This window comes from Maylandia zebra, linkage group LG12 (genome assembly GCF_041146795.1).
Source record: "Maylandia zebra isolate NMK-2024a linkage group LG12, Mzebra_GT3a, whole genome shotgun sequence".
Classification (NCBI taxonomy): domain Eukaryota; kingdom Metazoa; phylum Chordata; class Actinopteri; order Cichliformes; family Cichlidae; genus Maylandia; species Maylandia zebra.
This window is the reverse complement of record NC_135178.1, coordinates 19,287,239-19,309,797: the sequence shown is the minus strand read 5'-3', so window position 1 is coordinate 19,309,797 and position 22,559 is coordinate 19,287,239. Positions and strand designations below refer to the sequence as shown.

General features: G+C 39.8%; 1 protein-coding gene across 1 annotated transcript in view; it reads left to right on the top strand.

The window, feature by feature from the left end:
- Positions 1-22,165, top strand: part of sv2ca (synaptic vesicle glycoprotein 2Ca) — a 30,460-nt gene extending 8,295 nt beyond the window's left edge. Inside the window, exons 3-13 of the mRNA XM_004544449.5 lie at positions 7,138-7,318; positions 8,004-8,155; positions 14,215-14,348; positions 14,804-14,893; positions 15,690-15,800; positions 16,426-16,514; positions 16,923-17,087; positions 17,793-17,926; positions 18,032-18,238; positions 18,324-18,483; positions 18,616-22,165. Coding sequence (XP_004544506.1) covers positions 7,138-7,318; positions 8,004-8,155; positions 14,215-14,348; positions 14,804-14,893; positions 15,690-15,800; positions 16,426-16,514; positions 16,923-17,087; positions 17,793-17,926; positions 18,032-18,238; positions 18,324-18,483; positions 18,616-18,799 — 1,607 coding nt within the window. The 3' untranslated portion in view covers positions 18,800-22,165. The remainder of the gene's footprint in view (positions 1-7,137; positions 7,319-8,003; positions 8,156-14,214; positions 14,349-14,803; positions 14,894-15,689; positions 15,801-16,425; positions 16,515-16,922; positions 17,088-17,792; positions 17,927-18,031; positions 18,239-18,323; positions 18,484-18,615) is intronic.
- Positions 22,166-22,559: the final 394 nt, after the last annotated feature.

The window sequence follows — 22,559 nt, the reverse complement described above, 5'->3', positions numbered from 1 at the left end:
ACGAGGATCTCATCTTACAGTGACAGCCTTAGATGGACTGACATCGTCTTTCAGAGCACTTTTACACCGCAGCCCACATTCACTACTTTATTTTTCACACACTCACGCTCCAGTGGATGGACGTTTCTGGGGCATTTTTGGTTACCTTCTTTTGGCCAGTTACACTTTAATATGCAGACCAGGAGAGCAGGGATCTAATCAAGGACCTTCTAACTGGCCACAGTTGTCTTACCATGAAATAGCCTCTTTTTGGTGGTCTGCGGGTAAGGACTGAGGATCAGTTTAACCTGTGGTCCATACAGCTTGGTCTGTAGGTTCAGTTATCACACTTGGCAGATTTATCAGCATGTGAAGCTACTTAGGTTTCATTTAGATGAGGCTGGTTATGGTTGCATCTGCATTATACCCTCAAGGTCACTCTTCTGGAATGGTGGATGTGCACTCTCACTACACTCAGTCTTCTCAGTATGTGTTTCATCTCTGTCACAGTTGAAGTAAGTACATATTGCTTCCAAAATAAGGTCAACAGTAGAAAAATGAACCTAATCACTGATCTACTATGAATGTAGTTGGTGATTTATGTTTTTCAATTAAATTAAATTCAAATTTATTTATACAGCTCCAAATCACAACAATAGTTGCCTCAAGGTGTTTTATACTGTAAGGTAGACCCTACAATAATACATACAGAGAAAATCCCAAGAATCATATGACCCCCTATGAGCAAGCACTTTGGCAACAGTGGGAAGGAAAAACTCCCTTTTAACAGGAAGAAACCTCCAGCAGAACCAGGCTCAGGGAGGGGTGGGGCCATCTGCCACGGCCGTTTGTGGTTTGAGAAAGAAGACAGGATAAAAGACATGCTGTGGAAGAGAGCCTGAGATTAATAACAAGTATGATTCAATGCAGAGAGGTCTATTAACACAGAAATGTTACTGAAGAAAAAAACCCAAGTTTTAATTGGGTATTACAATAAATGCACATTCTGCTATATATGTGCTTTCTGATTTTTGTTTATATGCGGTTAAGTGTTTCAGAGGAGGCATTTGGACAATAGTAGAGTTAAAGTGGAGGCTGACATCCTCAGGATTAAGAAACTAAAAATTACCCAAAAATATATGAAAAATTAAGAAATTCTAAAGATTTGAAAAACCAGTTTGGTGTTTGGTTCGCTCTACCAGACTTCATCACAGTTTGAGTGCAGCTTCATTGACTCCATAGAAGGCAGAAGCAGGAGCATGCTGTAAAGACCGCTGAATATAATGGGATAATGCAGCATGAAAAAAACAGAAAATCCCAAATAGGATGGATGAGTAAGATGCTGATTCCATTACTGAGTTGAATTTGGTCCAGCCGGTTTTCCGATCTCACAGGAATCTTTTAATGTTACTTCAGTGTGAAAGATGAAGTACTGGGCTATAGGAGGGGGTGAAATACTGTAAATACCTCAAACAAGAGTGGAGGATGTGGGAAGTGGGAAGCAGGAGGGAAGACACGCACGCTGAGATGCAATATGTGGGATAAACGGGGGAAGACGAGAGGAGGAGAGATGGCTTTGAAGCAGCGAGATGACCAAGTTACATGGGAGTAATAGGAAGAGTGCTGTGGGTGGACGGGTGCAGAGAGGTGGAGGATGGTAGTATTTAGTACACCAACAGTCAAAGTCAGGGAGAGGCTTAGCTATCATCTCAGACACATCAGACAAAGGGAACCGATCACCCTCTCATTACTTATTTGTTTTCTTAGACTGTCTCTCCACAGCTACAACTCCCCTCATTTTTCTCTTTGACTCATCTCGTTTTCATCTAATAGCCACCTCTCCACCTCTGCTGTCTCTACCTCCCTCCTACTTTCTTGTCTTTTGCTGCCCTTTATCTCCCCCCCCCCCCCTTCACTTTCTTGTCTTTTGATCGCTTGTCCTTCCCTGGCCTTCTTTGAGTCCTGACTTCACTCTTTGTCTCCTCTAAAACTCCATCTCTACAGCGCTCCTCCCTTGTTGTCTCCTCTCATTTCCTATCGTTCCCTTTCTTTCTCCCTGTCGGTCTGAGCCAGCTGGCAGGCTGTATGGGGCTGCGCGGTCCTGGGGCAGCTGAGCATGGCTAAACTGCAGTAAGATCGCAGCGTCATTGCGGAGATTACACTGCTCGAATAGCCCAGCTAGCTCCACGTTGTGTGGGAGAATGTGTGTGGTGGACTGAGGGAGGGGAGATGCTCGATGGGACTGAATATCTGTGCGTGGACCAAACCTGCTGTCACCATGTCCAACTGCTCGCCTTTATAAGGGTTTCACAACATCACTATTTTATGTGAATTATCACAATCTGTACTGTTAATGAAGGTTGGATCATTACTGATTGGGACTGAGTCATTTTTAAACCCTGCGCTCTAAGCCCTACAATAGGTTATTTCCATAGAAATCCTGCCTCCACTGATACGACTTAAATATGACACAAAGCTTCAATCTCATCTTCTGCGGAGGTGGCAGAAGAAGGAGACACGAATCCGGTCAAACTGACACGATGTAGTACAAATGTGATTACACGCTGCTCAGTGTAAAGGAGCTGTTGACAGAGGCGCTAGGATGAAGCTAAAGTAAATACTGTAAATAGGAAGGAAAGCACAGAAGACAGGAGAGAGGAAACTGGAAAGCAAAGGAGGGTGCAAAGCTGGGGGAAAGACAAATGGGGGGGAATGGTAGTAATGCAGGGACTCACAGCAGGAGGGGGGGATGGTACAGAAAGGTGCCACAGCTGAGCCGCAGCATGCACCAGGGGTGCTGCTGCACGATAGCATCATCATTATGAATAAAGCAGGATGGGTGTTTTTGCGCGACGCCGAAACAGTTTGCACCGCTAAGAGCGAAGAGCATCAAAGCGTGAAATCAGAGAAGAGGTCGTGATGCAGCTAAGCGCTCCCACGGCTCTCAGGGGGCTCCTTGGTGTGTGACAGGGCAGAAAACACTCCACCAGGGCCTTCCCCATTCTCTCCTCCTCCTCACGCTCTTTTTCTCTCACCATATCTGGAAGTGACTGAACTCTCCTCCTGCGTTACATATCTCCCCCCTCATTACTTTTGGACGTATATTGGTGCTCGATCCTCAATTCCCTCTTATTTTGTGTTTTCTTTTCTTAATCTAGCTTCCTCTTGGCTATTTTAACAACAACAAAGGCAAATAAATGAATTTTTAACAATTTAACGAGCATCTCAGATTTACTCCTCAATTATCTGTGTTTGTGTGTGCAGCTTTGCTTTACTCTGTATGTGTGTGTGTATGTGTGAGGGTGCCTGAGATTTTGATGAATATTTATTATTCTTGGAGATGTGTTTTGACATCTCAACATACTGTCACAGGGCAAAACCTTTTGCTTCTGTGTGAGAGGTCTCCTGACACACTGTCATCTTCTGATGGTGCTCAGAGTCTATACGGGTCTTCACTTCTAAATTTAGCTGTATTTCACAGTGTTATGCATATACAGCAGGGCTTCACAGCTTTAGATACACTGTAAAGACCAAACCATTCAAATGGTTAAACATGAGTTTTTATTGAATCTTCTGAAACATTACAAAAAATACATATAAGTATCAGTTTTAATTTGTATAATTTTTTTTTTTTTGCCAGATTTGGCTTGTAGAGCTCTCAAAAACTCACTAAAACCCATGTATCCAATATGATACACTTGGCATTTGGGTTAGGTATATATTAGATATATAGCCTAAATGCATCTCAGCAAAAAGATGCAAATCTGCATCTAATGCATTGTGCCCGAATTAAAATGTAATGTCTGGCAAGTAAAGCCCACCATTTCTGGGCTTTCATAGCGATCAAAATTATCTTTAATAGATCCTTTTTGGAACATGTGTAGAAAAGAAAAAAAAATCTAAATTTGTTACCTTGGAGCAAAGAGTTCTTCCTGTCTGACTTTCTGAACTGCATAAAGTGTGTGTGACTCACTAAGAAGATGGATGTTGCACACTACTGTCCATGAACAACTCACAGGCTACTCTATTTAATTTAAATTTTGCAGTACTGCACTATTGTATATTCTTAAGTCTTCTTTTTGGTTGTTCTGTATGGTAGTCCCTAGAGACAAAGCACGTACAAACTCCAAAACATGCACAAACTCCAAAACACAACAGAAGTGCTCCAGGACGCTAGGGGCAGTGTTGAGGTTCTCTCTGAGCAAAGCACACTGACTGTTAGCTAACGCCAGATTTGACTCCACCGTAAACTAGGTTGACCAACCGTCCTCTTTTCCCCGGACATGTCCAGTTTTCACGTTCAGTCCGGGGCGTCCGGGTGGATTTTCGAGTTTGATAAAAATGTCCGGGTTTTCCTATAGGCCGACAGAGGACCCATGTGTGTAACGTCATTTCTGAACTGCTGCTTTGCGCTTGTTCTGCGCTCACAGACGTGACAGACAGCGCGCAGCAAAGTGCCTATTATATTATCATTATAATGATGTTTAAAAGATCCCAAAGCGCAAGTGCATCTTTTCAGAAGAACTGCAAAAGACATTTCTCTTGCACCGACCCAGTACTGGTAATTTTTCTTATGCAGATGAGGTATTATTTCTGTACCATTATTTCATTTCCGAGGCTTTTAATTTTTAATTTTTTTTGCTCTTGTTGACTTGTAAAAGCCTACATGACATATTGTATTTCACAATTCATTAACTGCACAGACAAGGCATCGTTTTAATATGGTAAATATGTTTCTTTAAGCAAGTTTTTCATGACTGAGCCAAGTGTCCTCTTTTTTGGAAATTAAAATATGGTCACCCTACCGTAAACTAAGTGTTCATAGTAATTAAAAACAAATCAAACAACAGTTTGCACATTACCTTTCTTATAAAGCATTGTTGCTCTGTCCTTGCAGGTGTTTTCCGCTGGCATCCAACTCCATGTGTTTGCAACAAACTTGTTTATTTTGCAAATCGAGCTCAACACTGCCCCTAGCGTCCTGGAGCACTTCCATTGTGTTTTGGAGTTTGCATGTGCTTTGGAATTTGTATGTGCTTTGTCTCTAGGGGCCACCGTAGTTCTGTACATGTAGCAAACTGACAATAAAAAACAAAAAGAAATCTTTGAATTAAAATGACTTATTTAATGATTAATTTAAAAATCACAGTATTATGGATGCAGCACACATTTAGAACATGATAAGTGTCATTTACATTCAGAACATGTCTGTGCTACTTTTGCATTATGTTACACTTCAGTGCACTGCAGTCCCAACCGCTGGTGTGAGCGCTGCTGACGCCGTGCAGTAGAATACAGCGGAGCAAGCCGGACAGAACATCAATAAAGTCATTACGTAATTGACTGTCCTGTGAGAGATGTACTCATTTGTTAGCAGTTTTATTGCTTTTATTTATTTATTTATTTAAACTGACTTTAAGGCAGAACGAATGATTGATTATTTTCCCTTGTTTCCTTGCATCTCTAAAAAAACCAAAAAGTGTATTGTTTGTGTGAAAGGTTTAATGCTGGGAAACATAAAAAGGCCTCTGGATGTTTGGATGCATGACATTTAAATGGGAGGCCAATGGGTGTTTGCCTGTGCATTGCATATCTAGCCTCCCCTTAATGAAGTAAATGTGAACTGTGCATAGACTGAGGACTTCCGTTAAATTTAGAATTGAATTTATGATACCTTGAGGCGAGTATCTAGATGGCTGCCAAATGTGACAGATAGCTGCGTTTTGACCCCTGAAGTGAAAGAGTCAAACAGATATCTGCTCACAGCAGAGGAGAAGAGACCTGACTGGAGACATTACAGAAAGGAAATGAATCTTGCTATTAACATTATTGTAATGGGATGAACAAAGTGCCCCGCGGCAGAGTTGTATCTCTTTGTATGTGACTGCAACGGATAAAAATAACCTCCCTAAACCAGGTTTATGATTATGTGTCTGAAAATACCTGGATATTGATAAAGCTTCAATATAATCTGTTAGTAAACTCTGCTATTTTTCCAGCCTGGGACGGAAACATCAATGAAAGAAATTTCAGCAGACGCTGCATGTCCATGAAAGCGGCTAACCATTCCACTGCCAATTACAGTGCAGACTAAAACAGTAATAACAGGCTCCACTCTTCCGGGCAGATTCATGATGATTAGTGAAAAAAATCAATGCTGTTTTGTTGGAGCATTGATCTCATCTGTGATGAGAGAGATTAAAAGAGGGCAGAGGACCTTTTTGTAAAGTCATCCTGCATTACCGTTCACATTTGTCTCATTGTTCGGAGCCTGTTTTCTGTTTTTCTTTCTTGTTTTTTACACACTGTATTTACAGTTTTACAGTTATTTAAGTGTGTTACAGGGGCAGAGGCTTTTCAGACGGGGTTTAGGGTTTAGTATCTGCACTTGGAGTTCTAACTTTAGGATGCAGTCTAGCTTTTCATTCATTTTCTGCAGCTTATTCAGCTTCAGGTTGCAGGGGCATAATCTAAACTGAAAAGTCCAGACCTCCCTCCCCTCATGCAGAGGGGACACTGAGGTGTGATCTTGCCAGCCTGTTCTGGGTCTGCCCCTCCTGGTTGGACATGCCATAAACGCCTGGCCCAGGTGACGGTCAGATGGCCAGACCACCTAAACTGGTTTCTTTCGATAGGGAGGAATAGCAGCTCCACTCTGTGTACTTCCAAAATGACCAAGCTATTTATCCTGGTTCTAAGGGAGAGCCCAGCCAACCTTCAGAGGAAGTTAATTTCAGCCACTGCTATCTGTGATCTCTTTTTTAAAAACTCCATCCAGAGTTTACACTCAGCTCTCTCGTTACCACATCAGATTTCCATGATGTCCGCCTCACTGTCTCACGCTCCCCTCTCTTATGAACCCCAACATACTTATGAACAGTTATGCTTAAACATGTTGCTTGTTATGGATAAACCGTGATTGGCAGAGAAATCCAGTAACAGAACACAACTCAGGAGTTTGTGGAGAGAAGTAGTAGTATAGTTTTTTTTTTTACTCATTTAATGAATTAACAAATACTCTGGTCTAGTAACTGAAGAAATTACACAGCAAACCAACACAATCATACACTGCAGTGCACATACACAATATAGAGATGTGAGGTAATCGACTATATTTTAACAAAAAATAAAAATAAGGCCGCTCTCTCTTCCTTCCAGGCAGTGTTGTGTACTTGGGAATGATGGTCGGAGCGTTCTTCTGGGGAGGAATGTCTGACAAAGTGGGCCGTAGACAATGCCTCCTCATCTGCATGTCCACGAATGGCTTCTTTGCCTTCCTGTCATCTTTCGTCCAGGGATATGGCTTCTTCCTCGTTTGCCGTCTCGTCGCGGGTTTCGGGTGAGTCTGATAAACCGGAGGTTGCACAATGCCACCACAGTGGGAGGGTAACACAGCAAGTCCAACAATCAAAGACAAATCCCTGTTTTTCCTGATTGTTCCCATCCTCTGAAAAGTGATGAAAAAAATCAGGCTAATTATAATTATTAATAAAATAGTAATAGCTGTAATAAAAATTATTACTTTTTTACCAGAACTATGGCCAATGTAATTCTTCACTCTGTCAGCAAACTTTTATACTAACTGTGAATTTAGGGATTCCTGCAATGCATTAAAATGAGCAGAGCGTGCTTGAAAATGACAGACAGCATGTACTCTTTTTATAGCATAGACATATGACTGTGATTTATTGCGTTCTTTTCTTTGGCAGTATAACCGGTCCTTTAAGGCCTAATTCAGCAAATGCATTGACATCATTCTCGAGAGTAATTGAAAAGGCTCTCCAATAGCTGTGCTATTTTCTGCTTACTCATTCACTTTACAGGTCTTTGCAAAGAGCCCTCAATTTAACTGATTACTAACTGACAGTTTTTCAAGTTATTTTGGGGTTTTTTTTGTACAGGTGAATTGAAACAACAAAGGACGGTACAAACTGTGGGATAAACGTGAAACTATGCGAATGATGCAAAAAACAAAATGCATCTGCCTTAGTCTCATTAATCTTCCTGTTTTCTGGTTCTTGCAGGATAGGAGGTGCTGTGCCCATCGTCTTTTCCTTCTTTGCCGAGGTGCTGTCCAGGGAGAAAAGAGGAGAGCACCTCAGCTGGCTGTGTATGTTCTGGATGATTGGTGAGATCTATGCATCTGCTATGGCATGGGCCATCATACCACACTATGGTGAGTGTACTTGCAAAAATGTTAACATTCACACCATCACCCATCAGTTTATGTAATGTTGAGTGAGGCGGAACCACAAGGAAAAAATTAAGCTTTGTTTTTTCCTTTTGAAATTAAAGGTTGCATTGTTAGAAGGAAGAAGAAAGCATGAATCACTCAACTCTGTGTTTGAAATATAGCCCAATAACAAGCTATATATGGTGATACCCTTAACACAATTAAGTTAAGCGGCGCTCTTAGGATGCTTACAATGTGACTTTATGCTGAGCTCCTGAATAGAGTTACTAAACTGTACAGTCTCCACATGACCATGGGTTAAGGTGCCAGTTTTCCCTGCCATGGGAATTAATCACTTAATAGCTCTGAGTGGCTGCAGGCTGGGAGAGGCTGAGGTCAAAAGATTAATGTATGCACAGATACCACATAGCAAGTATGGGTGAGGGTGGAAGGCGGAAAATGTGATTTATGACAAAACTGTCTGTCGACTGCACTCGTCATGAGAAAAAACAGCACAAAGAGAATTGGCTTTCTTCCTCTCGCCGGATCCTTTTCATTTTCTCCTTGCTTTCATTTTTTTTAAACCTGCTGTTCCCTTCCTTTTACTGCCTCCCCTCACCTCCTGTTTTATACTCTCCCCATCTCTCTAACTCTGTCCTTCCTTTTATTACCTCGCCTCTCTCTCCACTCTCTGTCTCTGCAGAGTGTTCTTCTTGATCAAGCATAATTAGGTTTTTCTCCTTGCTCTAATAGGACAAAGCTACATCTAGAGTTGATTTATGGCCAGACCATGCTTTAGCCAGCCTGTGACGTCAGAGAGAGAGAGAGAGCGTGTGCGTGCGTGTGTGTTGCTGCAAGTTGCATGGATGATGTTTTACTACGACTGCAGATGCATACAGGTGAAATTGAATGCAATAACATCTGACACTGGGAGAGGTCGTTTGAGTGAACACAGGCACACAAAGAGGTGCTTTTATGGTGTTTCTGATAAGGGACTTCCCAGTTTTATTACATGATGCTTAAACAGGGGCACGCACACATGCACAAATGCTGTGGATCCACTCACATGGATGTACAGAAACACACTGGTAAGGGACTTCTGAAACTGGAATGAGGCTTCATTAGAGAACCTGGCTGTCAGATCAGTGGATATCATATTGAACAGATACTTTGCTTTTATTCTCTTTGAGACTCACTACCACTGCGCCTCTCTATCTGAGAGGGAACGACGTGTCTTGCATGCTTACTCCAAAGCTCACGAATGTTTTTTTTTAACAGTTTCCCTAAAGTGCTGCAGTGCCTTCGACCAATCCCACAATGACGTTTAAGAAAAAAAAAACAACTCCTGCAGACATACCTTTTAGCCTTGCAGTAAAACAAAGCTGCACGACTTATGGGTTATGATACAAGTTCCTTAACACTGGTGTTTAATGTGCCATTAGAGCTCTTATCTGTCTTTACCACTTGCTGACTCATAATGTCTCCTGAAATCCCCCTGGCAGCTGGAGATCCACAAGGAGGTCTACTTGGCAAAAATCCACTGACAGGAAAGCTGGATGAGTTGTTAAGTTAGTTGTTAAGCAAGATCACCACTTGAGTAACCTCATTAGGCAATGCTAAGACCTATAGATTAAAGCTTAAACATCAAGAGTGGACTACACACCATATTTTCTATGAGCCAGCATCTATTATATATTATCCGTCTCTCTGTATGTGTCTGTCTGACCGTCTACAGTAGGCCTGGGATGGCTGACTCAGTCATCCATAGACTTAGCCAATTATGTACATAATCCCTGTAATGAGATTTTCAGTGGCATCGGTGAAACACTAACCCTGCGGGGCAGGAAGTCATGCTACATTTCTGTAGAAAAGGCAATCACTGCTGAACAACCCTTTCTCTCATTGCTCCTCTCTTTATTTCTCTTTCTCACCAGATTCTACTCTAGACTCAAACACACACACACACACACACACACACACACACACACACACACACACACACACACACACACACACACACACACACACACACACACACACACACACACACACACACACTCGTTTTCATATCTTAGTGAAAACATCTCATTGACATAATGCTTTCCCTATAGCTGCTAACCCTAACCATCAAAAATGAATGCCTAACCCTCAGCCTAAACCTAACCATAACCTAATTGTATCACTGACACTAAAACCACACTTTGAGCCTCAAAAATGCCTTCAAACTTGTGGGCATGGGCATTTTGTCTCCATAAGTAACTGTTGGTCCCCACAGTTATAGTGGCATGCCAGTCTTCTGTCCTCACAAAGATCTTTAAACATGTACACACACCAAAAGGCAAGGAAATAAACAAAGGGACTTTTACTGCCCAATGGAAACCATTATAGACTCACTGGTAATCCGTGTTGCGTCACAAAAAGTCATTGTCTGTGTTCTTTACATTAGATAATTAATACATTAGCAATTTAGATTATCATACAAAGACAAAGTAATTAGTTTCTACCTTTATTTACGTTTTAGTCACTCGTAACAAGACATTTCCTCTTTCTTGTCTCTTTTGGGACGTATTAGCACCACTTATGATCGTCTCCCACACCCTTTAAAAACAGTTGTTTAAGTGGTTCATATGCACAGCTATCAATGATGAATTTTAATATGCTGTGAGATTAATCCCAAGCAGTCGTTTTCTGGCATAACCATTAGCATTAACCCCCTCCCCACCCTCCGACTCCCCTCCTACGCCTGTTGATGGATAATGGTGCTATTCCGTTAGGAGCAGTATCTCCATGAGGCATGTTCCACGGAGAGACGTGGGAGGTCACAACTGATGCAACAATCCCTTTCCGTGCTTCCTGCCCAATAACATTGCAGAAAAAAAGACTAAATCATTAAGAACACAAAGAAAAGTGTGCATATACAGTACATTAAACATTTGTGATGGCTGGTCTTTTCACTTCTCTTTATATACTTCAGGTTTTTCCATCAGAATCCTGCTGTGCCAAAAAGTAAACTTCAGTTTATGCAGCACACCCCAAAAAACTGAAGACACAAAACTCATCCAAAAAATACAATTTAATTTGAAACTCTGCTGTATTTTCTTCCTGTTTTGTTTTGTTAAACAGTTTCCCTGTGTGTCATGTTTTTTTTTGTTTTTTTTTTTGCTTCTTTACCTTAGCTGCCTGTCTTACTTGACTTTTGACTCTGAACTGTGTAAATGTTAAAATGTCAAGTGTTTTTTTTTCTAGCAAGTCATGGTGTTAACTGTAAAAGAATTACAAAAAACTGGTGCGTACATTTTTACAGGTACATAAGTAACTAGGTTGACAGATGACAAGTGTCTTGGTCAGAAGTGCTCTATTCCATCATTAAACCATTAGAAATGAAATCACTGAAACTCATAATACGCAGTCCATAGACGCCATCATTAGGGCAAGAAAACCCCCACAAAAGCCCACTAAAATGGGTGAGAGGATATTTTTTTGAATGCAAATAAACCTTCCTTCACAAATCAGCTAAGACTGCTTCAAAGCAGGTGCTGGAGTGTAGATGACCTATATGTGCCTATAAGGCCAGTTAAGAGACCTGGGTTTGATTGTGTCCTGGACCATTTCCTGCATTTCGTTCCCTTTCACTGTTCTGTCCAGCAATAAAGACTAAACTGTCCAAAAACATATCTTAAAAAGAAACTCTTAAGTAAGTAGAGCCAAACTCAACGTCTTCAATGTAAATACAGATGATTGACCTCAAGAAGAAAACCACTGAAGGGCACTCAAAATCAGAAAGGCCACATTAAACTTTGTTAGAAAGGACAACTCCATGGAGAGATGAAAGGTTTGGAGATGGAAAGGAAGGCCTCATGATCTCAAGCACACAGGATCATCTGTCAAATATGCTGGAGATATTTTTTATGCAGGTAAGGGCATGGCTGGCAATAGAAAGGAAAAAGGAAAATGCATAATGTTGCACAAATTTCATATGTGTTTATGCGTGGGTGGGTATGACATGGCATTATGTGGTGTCGCTGCACATGATCATTCATGTTTATTTCTGTGCTGTTTCTCCATATACTCCATATAATAACACCTCCCACCCACTACATGACATGCTGGTCAGTCACAGGAGCACGTTCAGTGAGAGACTGAGATTACCGAAAAGCACCACTGAACGACACAGGAAATCTTTCCTGCCTGTGGCCATCTCCCTGTACAACGCATCCACTTAACACACTGGTTACTGCTACAACTACACATGTTTCTTTTCCAGCTATTTATTTATGAGTGACTTATGTGTGTATGTATCTATATATATATATATATATACACATACATATATATATATATATATATATATATGTATGTGTATATATATATATATATGTGTATGTATGTATGTATGTATGTATGTATATATATATATATATATATATATATATATATATATATATATATATATATATATATATACATACATACATACATACATACATACACATATATATATATATATACACATACATACATACACATATATATATATATATACACATACATATATATATATATATATATACACATACATATATATATATATATATATATATATACACATACATATATATACATATATATATATATACACATATATATACACATACATATATATATATATATATATATATATGTGTATATTGTACTATTCTTAGTTAGCGTATTGTCTGTCTTGTCTTAATGTTGGTTTATAATGGAGCACTGTAACAAAAAATAGTATTCTGTAGTAATAAGTATTCTGATTCTGATACTCAGCTTATTGCATGTGTGCGTCTCCCCTCTTTGTGTGTGTCTGTATGCGTGAATGTTAGAAATGATTAATGAGTCTGGAAGAGTGCCTGTGGGCTGAGATCAGGTGCAACAAGATTTAACTTAGCAGAAAAAGCTCAGTTGTATTCGTACCCATTCAATTAACCTGTCCCTGTGCACTCTCAGGCTTCCTCTGCAGAGCCATTCATCTCTAAGTTTTACACATCACTCTCCTGCGGCTGTCAAGAGCTCCCATTTAAACGCTGTCTTTTATTTGTAGCCCTTTGTGTTTGCAGTGTAAGACTCGCACGCAACACTCACAATCAGCCTTTTAATTCACTTAGTCTCATCTGGTTAAGACTATGCAATAGAAGTACCTATGCTGTATCATCTAGAGTTAAATAAATGTTGAATGCCATCTGTGTTATTTAGCTATTGATTCTATGCTACCATGAAAGCACAGTTGCATTTTCTTTTATTATGCCCCTATGAGTGCAGACTTACCTAAAGAGCCACCTGCTGTAAGCTGAGAATTACTTAACAATTCATCCGTGAACTGTTTGTTACTCTTTCATGAATTTCAACCAGACATATCTGCTTGTGTGGCGCTCTTTCCATTGTTATAGTAAAAGAAAAATGCACCCACCAGACACTTTATTAGGTACACCTGTTTAACACAAATATCTAATCAGTGAAGCACATGGCAGAAACCCTAATAAGACTTTGGTACTGTCCCTTTATGACCATAATGTACCCATCTTCTAATGGCTGCTTCCAGCTCAATAATGAACATAACGATGAGTTCACTGTACTCAAATCAGGTCCAGACTCACCAGATCGCATTCCAATAGAGAACCTTTGAGATATGATAGAATAGGCGATTCACATCTTCAAGGTGTAGCTGGTAAATCTGCAGCGTCTGTGTGATTCTATCATGTTAATAAGGTGTCAAAAGTGCAATGATTAATGTTTTATGTTTGCTACTATTGTAGCTTATTTTCTTCCAATTCAACCCCCAAACTCTGTTATGCTGTGTTTTTCACTTTCTGCATTAGTCACATGCAATTTTCTAAACAGATTTGGTTGCTGCATAATCATGATTGTTGTCATGATGTCATGATCATTATAGATTTTCTAAACTATGTTAGGTTTGGTTTATTTACCTCACCAGGCATGTGCATAGCTTAATATCTGAATGCTGTTGATTCACATTGTTTTATCTTGTAATGAGCTATGAGTCACTTTACGTTTGCTACTTTTTGCAGGTTGGAGCTTCAGCATGGGTTCAGCATACCAGTTTCACAGTTGGAGGGTGTTTGTCGTCGTCTGCGCCCTACCCTGTGTGTGCGCTGTGGTGGCACTTACCTTTATGCCTGAAAGTCCCAGGTTTTACCTCGAGGTAACGAGACCTTCTGATTTTTAGCAGACTAAACCTATTTTAGTCTGCGCCTCCTGAATGTGCTGCATCAGTTCGTATCCCAGAGAATGCCTTGTCATGGTGCTGTGTTGTCCTCAACTGTCATCAGTTTTACATTCAGCATCTTTCAGACAAATTGAGATTACTTGGACATTTCCCAGCAGATGTTTAATCAGACAAAAACAGTGTGAGTCATTCAGTGCTGTTGGAGGCCTGTGTATGTGGAAAATAGAAGCTCAGAGATCTGTGACAGTAGGTTTGCCGCTCCAGCATAATTATCCTTTGAAGTGAAATGAGTCACCATTGTCGTGACTGTCATCATTTTGCCCTATCTTGGAGAAATCAAAGGCTTGTATTTATGCACCTGAGCAGCCTGCTGCTGCTGATCCCATGAGTTTATCTTGTCGTCTCTCTTCCTTACTTTCCTTGCTTGACAGGTGGGGAAGCATGATGAAGCCTGGATGATCCTTAAACAGATTCACGACACCAACATGAGAGCGCGTGGGCAACCTGAGAAAGTCTTCACTGTGAGTGTTTGTTTCTGCAGTGCTGGGTTTCCTGACGCTTAAAGAAGTAAAGAGGCTTATATTCTGCCACCACTGGGACAGATTTTAACGCTTTCACCGTGCAGGATCACATCTGAATTATGATGGTTCTGAAAGCTGTTTTGTGTCATTCAGGCTTATTTGCAGCATGAGCTCCACTTTGGGAAAGCCGCTTAGTCAACATGTTTCCTGAATTGATCCTATGCTATTGAACACACCGTTTATATTCACCCTTTTTATACTGGTTTGATTTTTTTTTCCATAATTCTGTTCATTAAATTTTTAAAGATAAACAAACAAGCAAAATGCAAAAACCAAACAGAATGAATCCAATGCATGTACTTTAGGTCCAGAAATGTGTCAGTTTCCCATGTCAAAGTTCCAGTCAGCTCTCCCTTCCATTCATGCAACGTACAAGTTCTCCCAAATTTACAATTAGAGAGTTCCACATGGAAATAGAACGAGGATCATCTCCGACCCCCTTCACCATTATGGCTTTCCTCACTAGCATTAAAAGAGACTCAATCACAGCCTCTTTTAAGAGAGGTGGGAATCTTCTCAAGCAGACAGAGTAGCAGGTTTGTTGAAATCTGCTGACCTATTGCTGTACTGTCACAGCTGTTCAGAAGCTGATTTGATTTTTAATGCTGTGTAGGTGTAGTTTTATTCTAGAAATAAATGAAAGGCTATGATATTGCACAACAATGTCAGTAATTCAATGTCAACTTATTGTAAAGTAATACAGATGTTATTCTTATACTGTTTTCCAATATTCCAGGTAAACAGGATCAAAACTCCACGGCAGTTGGATGAATTTGTTGAAATGGAATCAGAATCTGGCAACCCAGTTTCCAAGGCTTTCTTCAGGATAAAGGCTGAAGTTCGTGGGGTAAATATTTGTCTTTTTATTTGATTATAGTTAATTTTTAACTATAATTAATTTTATTGTAAATTCCTGCTTTTATAAATAACTTAAACCTTCCTAAATTCACTAATGCTAATTTCAGCTGCTAAGCAAATGTGTAAACCGGAAAACTATAGAGCCACCTTAAACCTTCCTCAATAAATTAAAACTGTTGTTTGAGTGTGACGACATAACCTTTTTGACTCCTTGTCAAAAGTGTCTAAGATTTGAGTAACAGAAATATCAAATCAAGTAGGGCGGGGCTACAATTTATGTAATACCAATTCAAACCACAAGACGGTGCAACAATTCAGTGCGACTTTTCTTTAACTAGGCAAGTCGCCGATAACAAAACCTTATTTATAAACAGCTGCATGGTGGAAATGGAAATAGGGCTAAAAAGAAGTATCGAAAGTCAAAAGCAGCAGCACATATCAGAGAACATCTCAACACCCTCTCTGGTAGCACACTGCCCCCTGGTGGAGAAGATTTCAGTTAAGTTGTGTACTAGGCCATTACAAAAAGTACCTTTAATTATATTTGTTTTCCTTATTATTCCACTGTACCAAATCCTGATGCCTATTCTAATAGAGCTCTTGTCTCTTTTTAGATCTATCTGAACCTTATGAAGTGTTTCAACTACCCAATGCGAGAAAACATGTTGCGACTGGCCATAGTGTGGTTCACGCTGTCATTCGGGTGAGATTTGTCAGTTTTGTCATAGAAAAATCAGACAAGTTTCTGTGGTCAGATAATAGCTCTAGGCAGTCTGTTTTGTTGGCACATTGCATTTCTGTCATCTTGAGCGCTGCTGTGTAGAAGTTGCACAGTCTCAAAATCAATCACTGTCTCCCTGCCCCACGGATCAATACAGTTTCATTGGTGTCTCTGTGGATACAGAGGTGGACCTGCGTGCATGTGTGGAGGAGACAAGACAGGAGGCAGCCAGTTGATTTTTTAAAGCACAAGTATCTTCTGGATTTCTAATGTGTCTGTCTATCTATTTATTGTTTTGTCAGGTCTCACTCTAACACGAACAACCTCTCGTTGATGAACCGATCAGCTGATTTTTTAGATCCAACTATCAACATGTCCCTCTGATTGCAGATATTATGGCCTGTCAGTCTGGTTCCCTGATGTCATTAAACACCTGCAGGCTGATGAGTATGCCTCTAAAGTGAAGATCCATAACAATGAACGCATCGAAGGCATCACCTTCAACTTCACCCTGGAGAACCAGATACACAAAAATATTCTCTTCATTAACGACCAGTAAGACAATTCAGTTTCATCATAATAATAATAATAATAATAATAATAATAATAATAATAATAATGATGATGATGATGATGGAGGCAAATTTGTTATGCACAACTGATAAAATGTTACATGCTGCAATTAAAGTGATAAAGTGCATAAAATATCACCACTAGACATCAGCAGATTGCAGTCAACTGAATTCTGTTTTACTCCTTTACTTACTCCTCATAGTTCAAGTGCTAAATCCTAGCTACAGTAGCTGCTGTTGGACAAACATTTTAGTCAGAAAGAGTTCAAAAACAGCTTCTTTGCCACTGCTGCTGTTAGTCAGTGTTAGCTGCTGTTAGGTTTGGGGTCAGTCAAACTTTCTTTGAAATGGATTCAACATTGCTGGACTCAAACACTTAGTTTGATTACATTCTCACACTGTTTGAGAGTTTGCTCACTGTTTATCTGACAGGAAGTGTCATTTTTAGGACACTCGAGCGTTGGCATAACGTTAGCTTATAACCAGATGTTGTTGCATAACTTTCTCTTTGTGAGCTGTCAGCGCCGTTCACATGTATTTTTCATGAATTAATTGTAACATTTATAAGAACCCATCCATTTGTTGGAAGACTTAATTGCACATAAATATAATATTCTTGTTTTCTATTAAATAACTTAAAAAAATGACTGATTGTACCTTTAAAGTTAACATATTTCTGTTACTTCAGCTTTGTCAATATGAAGCTGAAGTCTGTCACCTTCATTGACTCCACCTTTCGTAACTGCTACTTTGATGATGTGACATCAGTGGGCTCCTTCTTCAGGAACTGTACCTTCATTGACACGTTCTTCTTTAACACAGGTGAGGCATGACTACACAGGTAAACTCTTATGTTTTGTCATTTCTAATACACCATCTATAATCTTAACATGGGAAAGTTTTTGGGTTTTTTGCTTCTCTGGGCAGATATCGATGAATCTAAATTAATTGATGGCACAGAGGTGATCAACAGTACATTTACCCACAACAAGACAGGGTGCCAGATGACTTTTGATGATGACTACAGCGCCTACTGGGTTTACTTCATCAACTTTCTGGGGACCCTGGCTGTTCTTCCTGGCAACATCGTGTCTGCTCTCCTTATGGATAAAATTGGGCGTCTCTCTATGTTAGGTAGGAAAGTAAGACCTGGCTCTTTGGTAACACTATGGGTGTGTCAACTTTTACTCTTCTTTTGAATATGTGTGTATGTCCTCAGGTGGCTCCATGATCCTATCAGGCATCAGCTGTTTTTTCCTGTGGTTCGGCACCAGTGAATCCATGATGATTTTCATGTTGTGCCTTTATAATGGCCTCAGCATCTCTGCCTGGAACTCCCTGGATGTTGTCACCACCGAGTCCTTCCCTACTGTCAGGAGGTAACAGGACAAACGTGTTTTTTTTCTTATAGATAACATTGTTGTATACACTTGTGTATAAAATAGGGCCTAATTCATCCAATTTATGAGAGTAACATGTTTCTGTTTTCGTTTTTTGATTTTCTCTCCCAGGGGAACAGGCTTTGGGTTCTGTAATGCTCTGTGTAAGCTGGCAGCAGTTCTAGGGAACCTGATTTTTGGCTCTCTTGTTGGCATTACCAAGGCCATTCCTATCCTCATGGCGTCATCAGTGCTTGTTGGGGGGGGCCTGGTTGGACTACGGCTGCCTGACACTCGGGCGAATGTCCTCATGTAACACTAGTGTAGCAGTGCTCACCTGGGCTAAAATCTGGATGTGAGAGTCCTAGAGAAACGTTTTGAGGAAGCAGTGCAGCTGGCTTGGTTTTTTATACATATCTTAACACACATCTCAAAGCTCGCTGATGTATAAATGGTGAAGCAAAACCGCAAACACACCTTTTCACAATGTGTCTGATGCAAACCTTGTGAGGTGATAAGTTCAACATTTTGTGAATCATTCACCTACAGAGTTCTCGTTAGAGTTTGGTTTGTTGAGGTTGCACCTTCTAGCTGCAGTCATTGCTTATGTGGTAAAACTGCACGGTTAAAATCTGAAGGCTTTTAATATTGATACAGTCTTATTAAGCCAATCCAGATGGATAGAAAAGTGCAAAAACAAGCTGTAATGAGCACAGCCAACCTGCTGTGTGACAACGCAGGGACTAGATGATCAGACAGTTCATACTCGTGACACAGCTGTATGACAGCTGGCTTGCCCACAGAACCAACTATCAGTACACAGACCATGTGTGCCGATAGTCATCATACAGAAATAAATATAAAGAAAAACATGCAGCAGGTACCTCATTTGCAAAGGTGAGATACATATATCTAATTATTTTCACTCGCTTGCATCTAACATCAGTCTGCTGTATTTAGATCAGTGTCATATTTGCTCCTATATCAGCAACCTTCACAAAGAAGCCCATTTACATCAGAGACCAAGCCCTTTGCACTACTTACCCAACCAAGAATCAAAAAGGCCATATAGAAACACTTTTCCTGTATCAATAATTGTATGTCACGTTGAATATGAACATGGAAATTTTTATTTTCTGCTGTGTGTTTGTGAAAGCCAAAAATAATGATTTGTTCCTTTTGTCCAAATCTCTATGTGGTATTATTATTATTATTATTAGTATTATTTTAAAAAAGCTCTAAGAGGAGCTATCCTTCTGATTTAGCTTTGTGTTGGATCCTGCTTGTGGCAGTAACATGTCATGCTGCTTCCTTTCAAAAATACTGAATGGCCTTTTTTAATGTGCCTCTCCTTGACTGGAGCAGATGCCCGTAGTCATGTGCTGTCCAAAGGTTTTAAGGAACAGACAGAAACTGAACAGGCATTAGATTAAAAAAAAAGAATAAGTAATTTTATGTACATATGTAAAATATGTCACAGATATTGATTCATTTTTGGTCTTAATGTCATGTTTTTTGTTAGACATACGTATTTTGCTAAAACTTTTGTTTCCTTCTCTCCTGCAAAAATGTCACTGCTATACCAATCGTATCATCAAGATATGACCTGTGGTGTTAGTTACCATGCAAGACAGCAAAATAATAATGTAGATAACAACCACCTCGTTATGACGGCGGATTGGTGCAGCCCATAACGTTTTTTTAAATGCATCTTAATTTAATCAAAATTAACCCCATTTTTGTTGGTTATAGTCGTTATATTCACAGTTGTACAAAACTGAAACTTCTAGGGAACATTAATCTTTTACCTCTCATTAGACTTGATCTCACTGGCCACTTGGTTAGATACACCTATTTATCTTTAGTCAAGACGACCTGATCAAGCACACACTGATTATCAGAAGGAAGATGAAAGACGATCTAAGTGACTTTGAACATGGCATGGTTGTTGGTACCAGAAAGGCTGGTCTTAGTATTTTAAAAAACTGCTGACCTACTGGGATTTTCCCCACACAACCCTCTCTAGGGTTTACAAAGAATGGCCCGAAAAAAAAGAAGAGAAAATACCTTGTTGATGTTGAGTTCAAGGAGAAGGGCACGGCTGCTTTGAGCTGATGATGAAGCAGATGAGACTATAGCAGCAGAAGACTGCATGTGGTGTCACTCTTGTCAACTAACAACAGGAAACTAAGATTACAATTCACATGAGCTCACCAAAATTGGACAACAGAAAATTGCCTGGTCTAATGAGTCTCGAATTTGGCATAAACAACATGGAAGCATGGATCCATCCTTCATTACATCAGTGTGTCAGGGTGGTGGTGGTGTAATAGTGTGATGAAATTTTCATAGTACCAACTGAGCATCAGTCTACCTGAGTATTGTTGCTGATCATGTCCGTCCCTTTATGACCACAATGTACCCATCTACTGATGGCTGTTTTCAGCAAAGCTCATATCATCTCAAACCAATTTGAGGTGATATGAGTTATTGTACAGCATGTCTTTGACCTCAATGCACATCATGATGAAGATAATAAAATAAAGATATCAGGAAAAAAATTTGATGCCGTCCCTCCCCCCAGATTCAGTTGCTCTCAGTTTTGAATAATAAACGTGTGTATTGTATTTTCTGTGGTGTTAGCTAACCTTAACCTGCATTTCTCTGTATTTGTGGCATCTGTAACTTCAGTGTGGACCTGGTTTGTGTCTGTGCTGCAGGTGGCTCTCTCTCAGCTACTCAAAAAAACAAAAACTGTACTGTACTTGTGCACATCATTGCCAGAATATGTAAAATAAGTTGGAAAGTGAAGTCTGCTGCTATTGTGCAACATATTTTTTGAGCACATATATATAATTTAAATATTTTTAAAACAAAAGTATGACATACAGAATCTAAATTACAAAAAAACAAAACAAAACAAAAAAACTTGCCCAGCAATATTGACCTATGTCAGTAGCAAAGAATATCAGAAGGAGTCATCAGTATGAATGAAAAACCTGCATTGTTGTACCGGAGAAGTAATATTACCTAACATGTTGGTGTATTTAGGGATTTTGATTATATGTACTGTATTTGTGTGTATGCAAAAGACAGCGAGTCTGAGAGGGAGAGTGTGTGTGGGCTTGTGTATGTAACCATGAATGTAAATATTATGTACATATCAAAGCTGATGTTAGTGAAGTTTCTGGGTTAAATGTTTCAGCTCCTTGAGGGGACACGTGTGTCTCCGGCTTCGTCCAAGCGATAAGTCCATATACTGTATCTCTGTTGTACATCCGCTGGTCCTCAGCTTTTACCTGCTACTCTGTGCGTGCGTGGTTGTGTATGCGTTACACTTGCATGTACGTAAGAAAACTTGCGTTCTTTTATGCTCAACTTTTTTTCATTATTATAAATTCTTCTGGGAGAAAATGATGACAATATTAAGATTTTTGTTGAGGAAAACGTGAATGTATCACTCGTATGTTTTGTTCATCTATTTTTGAGGGGAGGGGGGATAGCCAGATGTGTGTCAACAATAAAGTTGTGAGTACTAATTGTGAAGGGCCTGAGGGATGACTGAGCTTGATGTTCAGTGGTCAGCAAGTGTGAGAAAATGTGAAGATGTATTTGCCAAATATTCAATTCCCTGTGATTGATGTTAGAAACTGGAAAAGCAGGGATTGCAGACTGTGCTGCTTTTGAACATATATAATAAAACTTATGTTCTCTAGCAAGTTACTCTTCTGTGTCATGCTTGTGCTAAACCTCAGATTAATATTAATACTGATGCTCCTGTAAACATCATTTATGTGCATAAGACAACATAAGCCTTAAATTTATGTGTATGTAGTAAGTTTAACTAAACAGTAATAGTTTAGAAAGGCTATAAAGTTCAGTTTTTGGAGAAACTCTTTGAGAGAGTGCAGCATTTACACTCATTTTTGACGCAATAGTGGGCGGGTGTGTTTATGGACAGTGCTAGAGCCAAAGAGTGGACAGGCCACTCCAAACTCATGGGATGTTTGGGGACACCTACACAATCGCTCCAAATTCCATGAGCGGGTGAAGCACATACTTAGAAAACTGAAGTT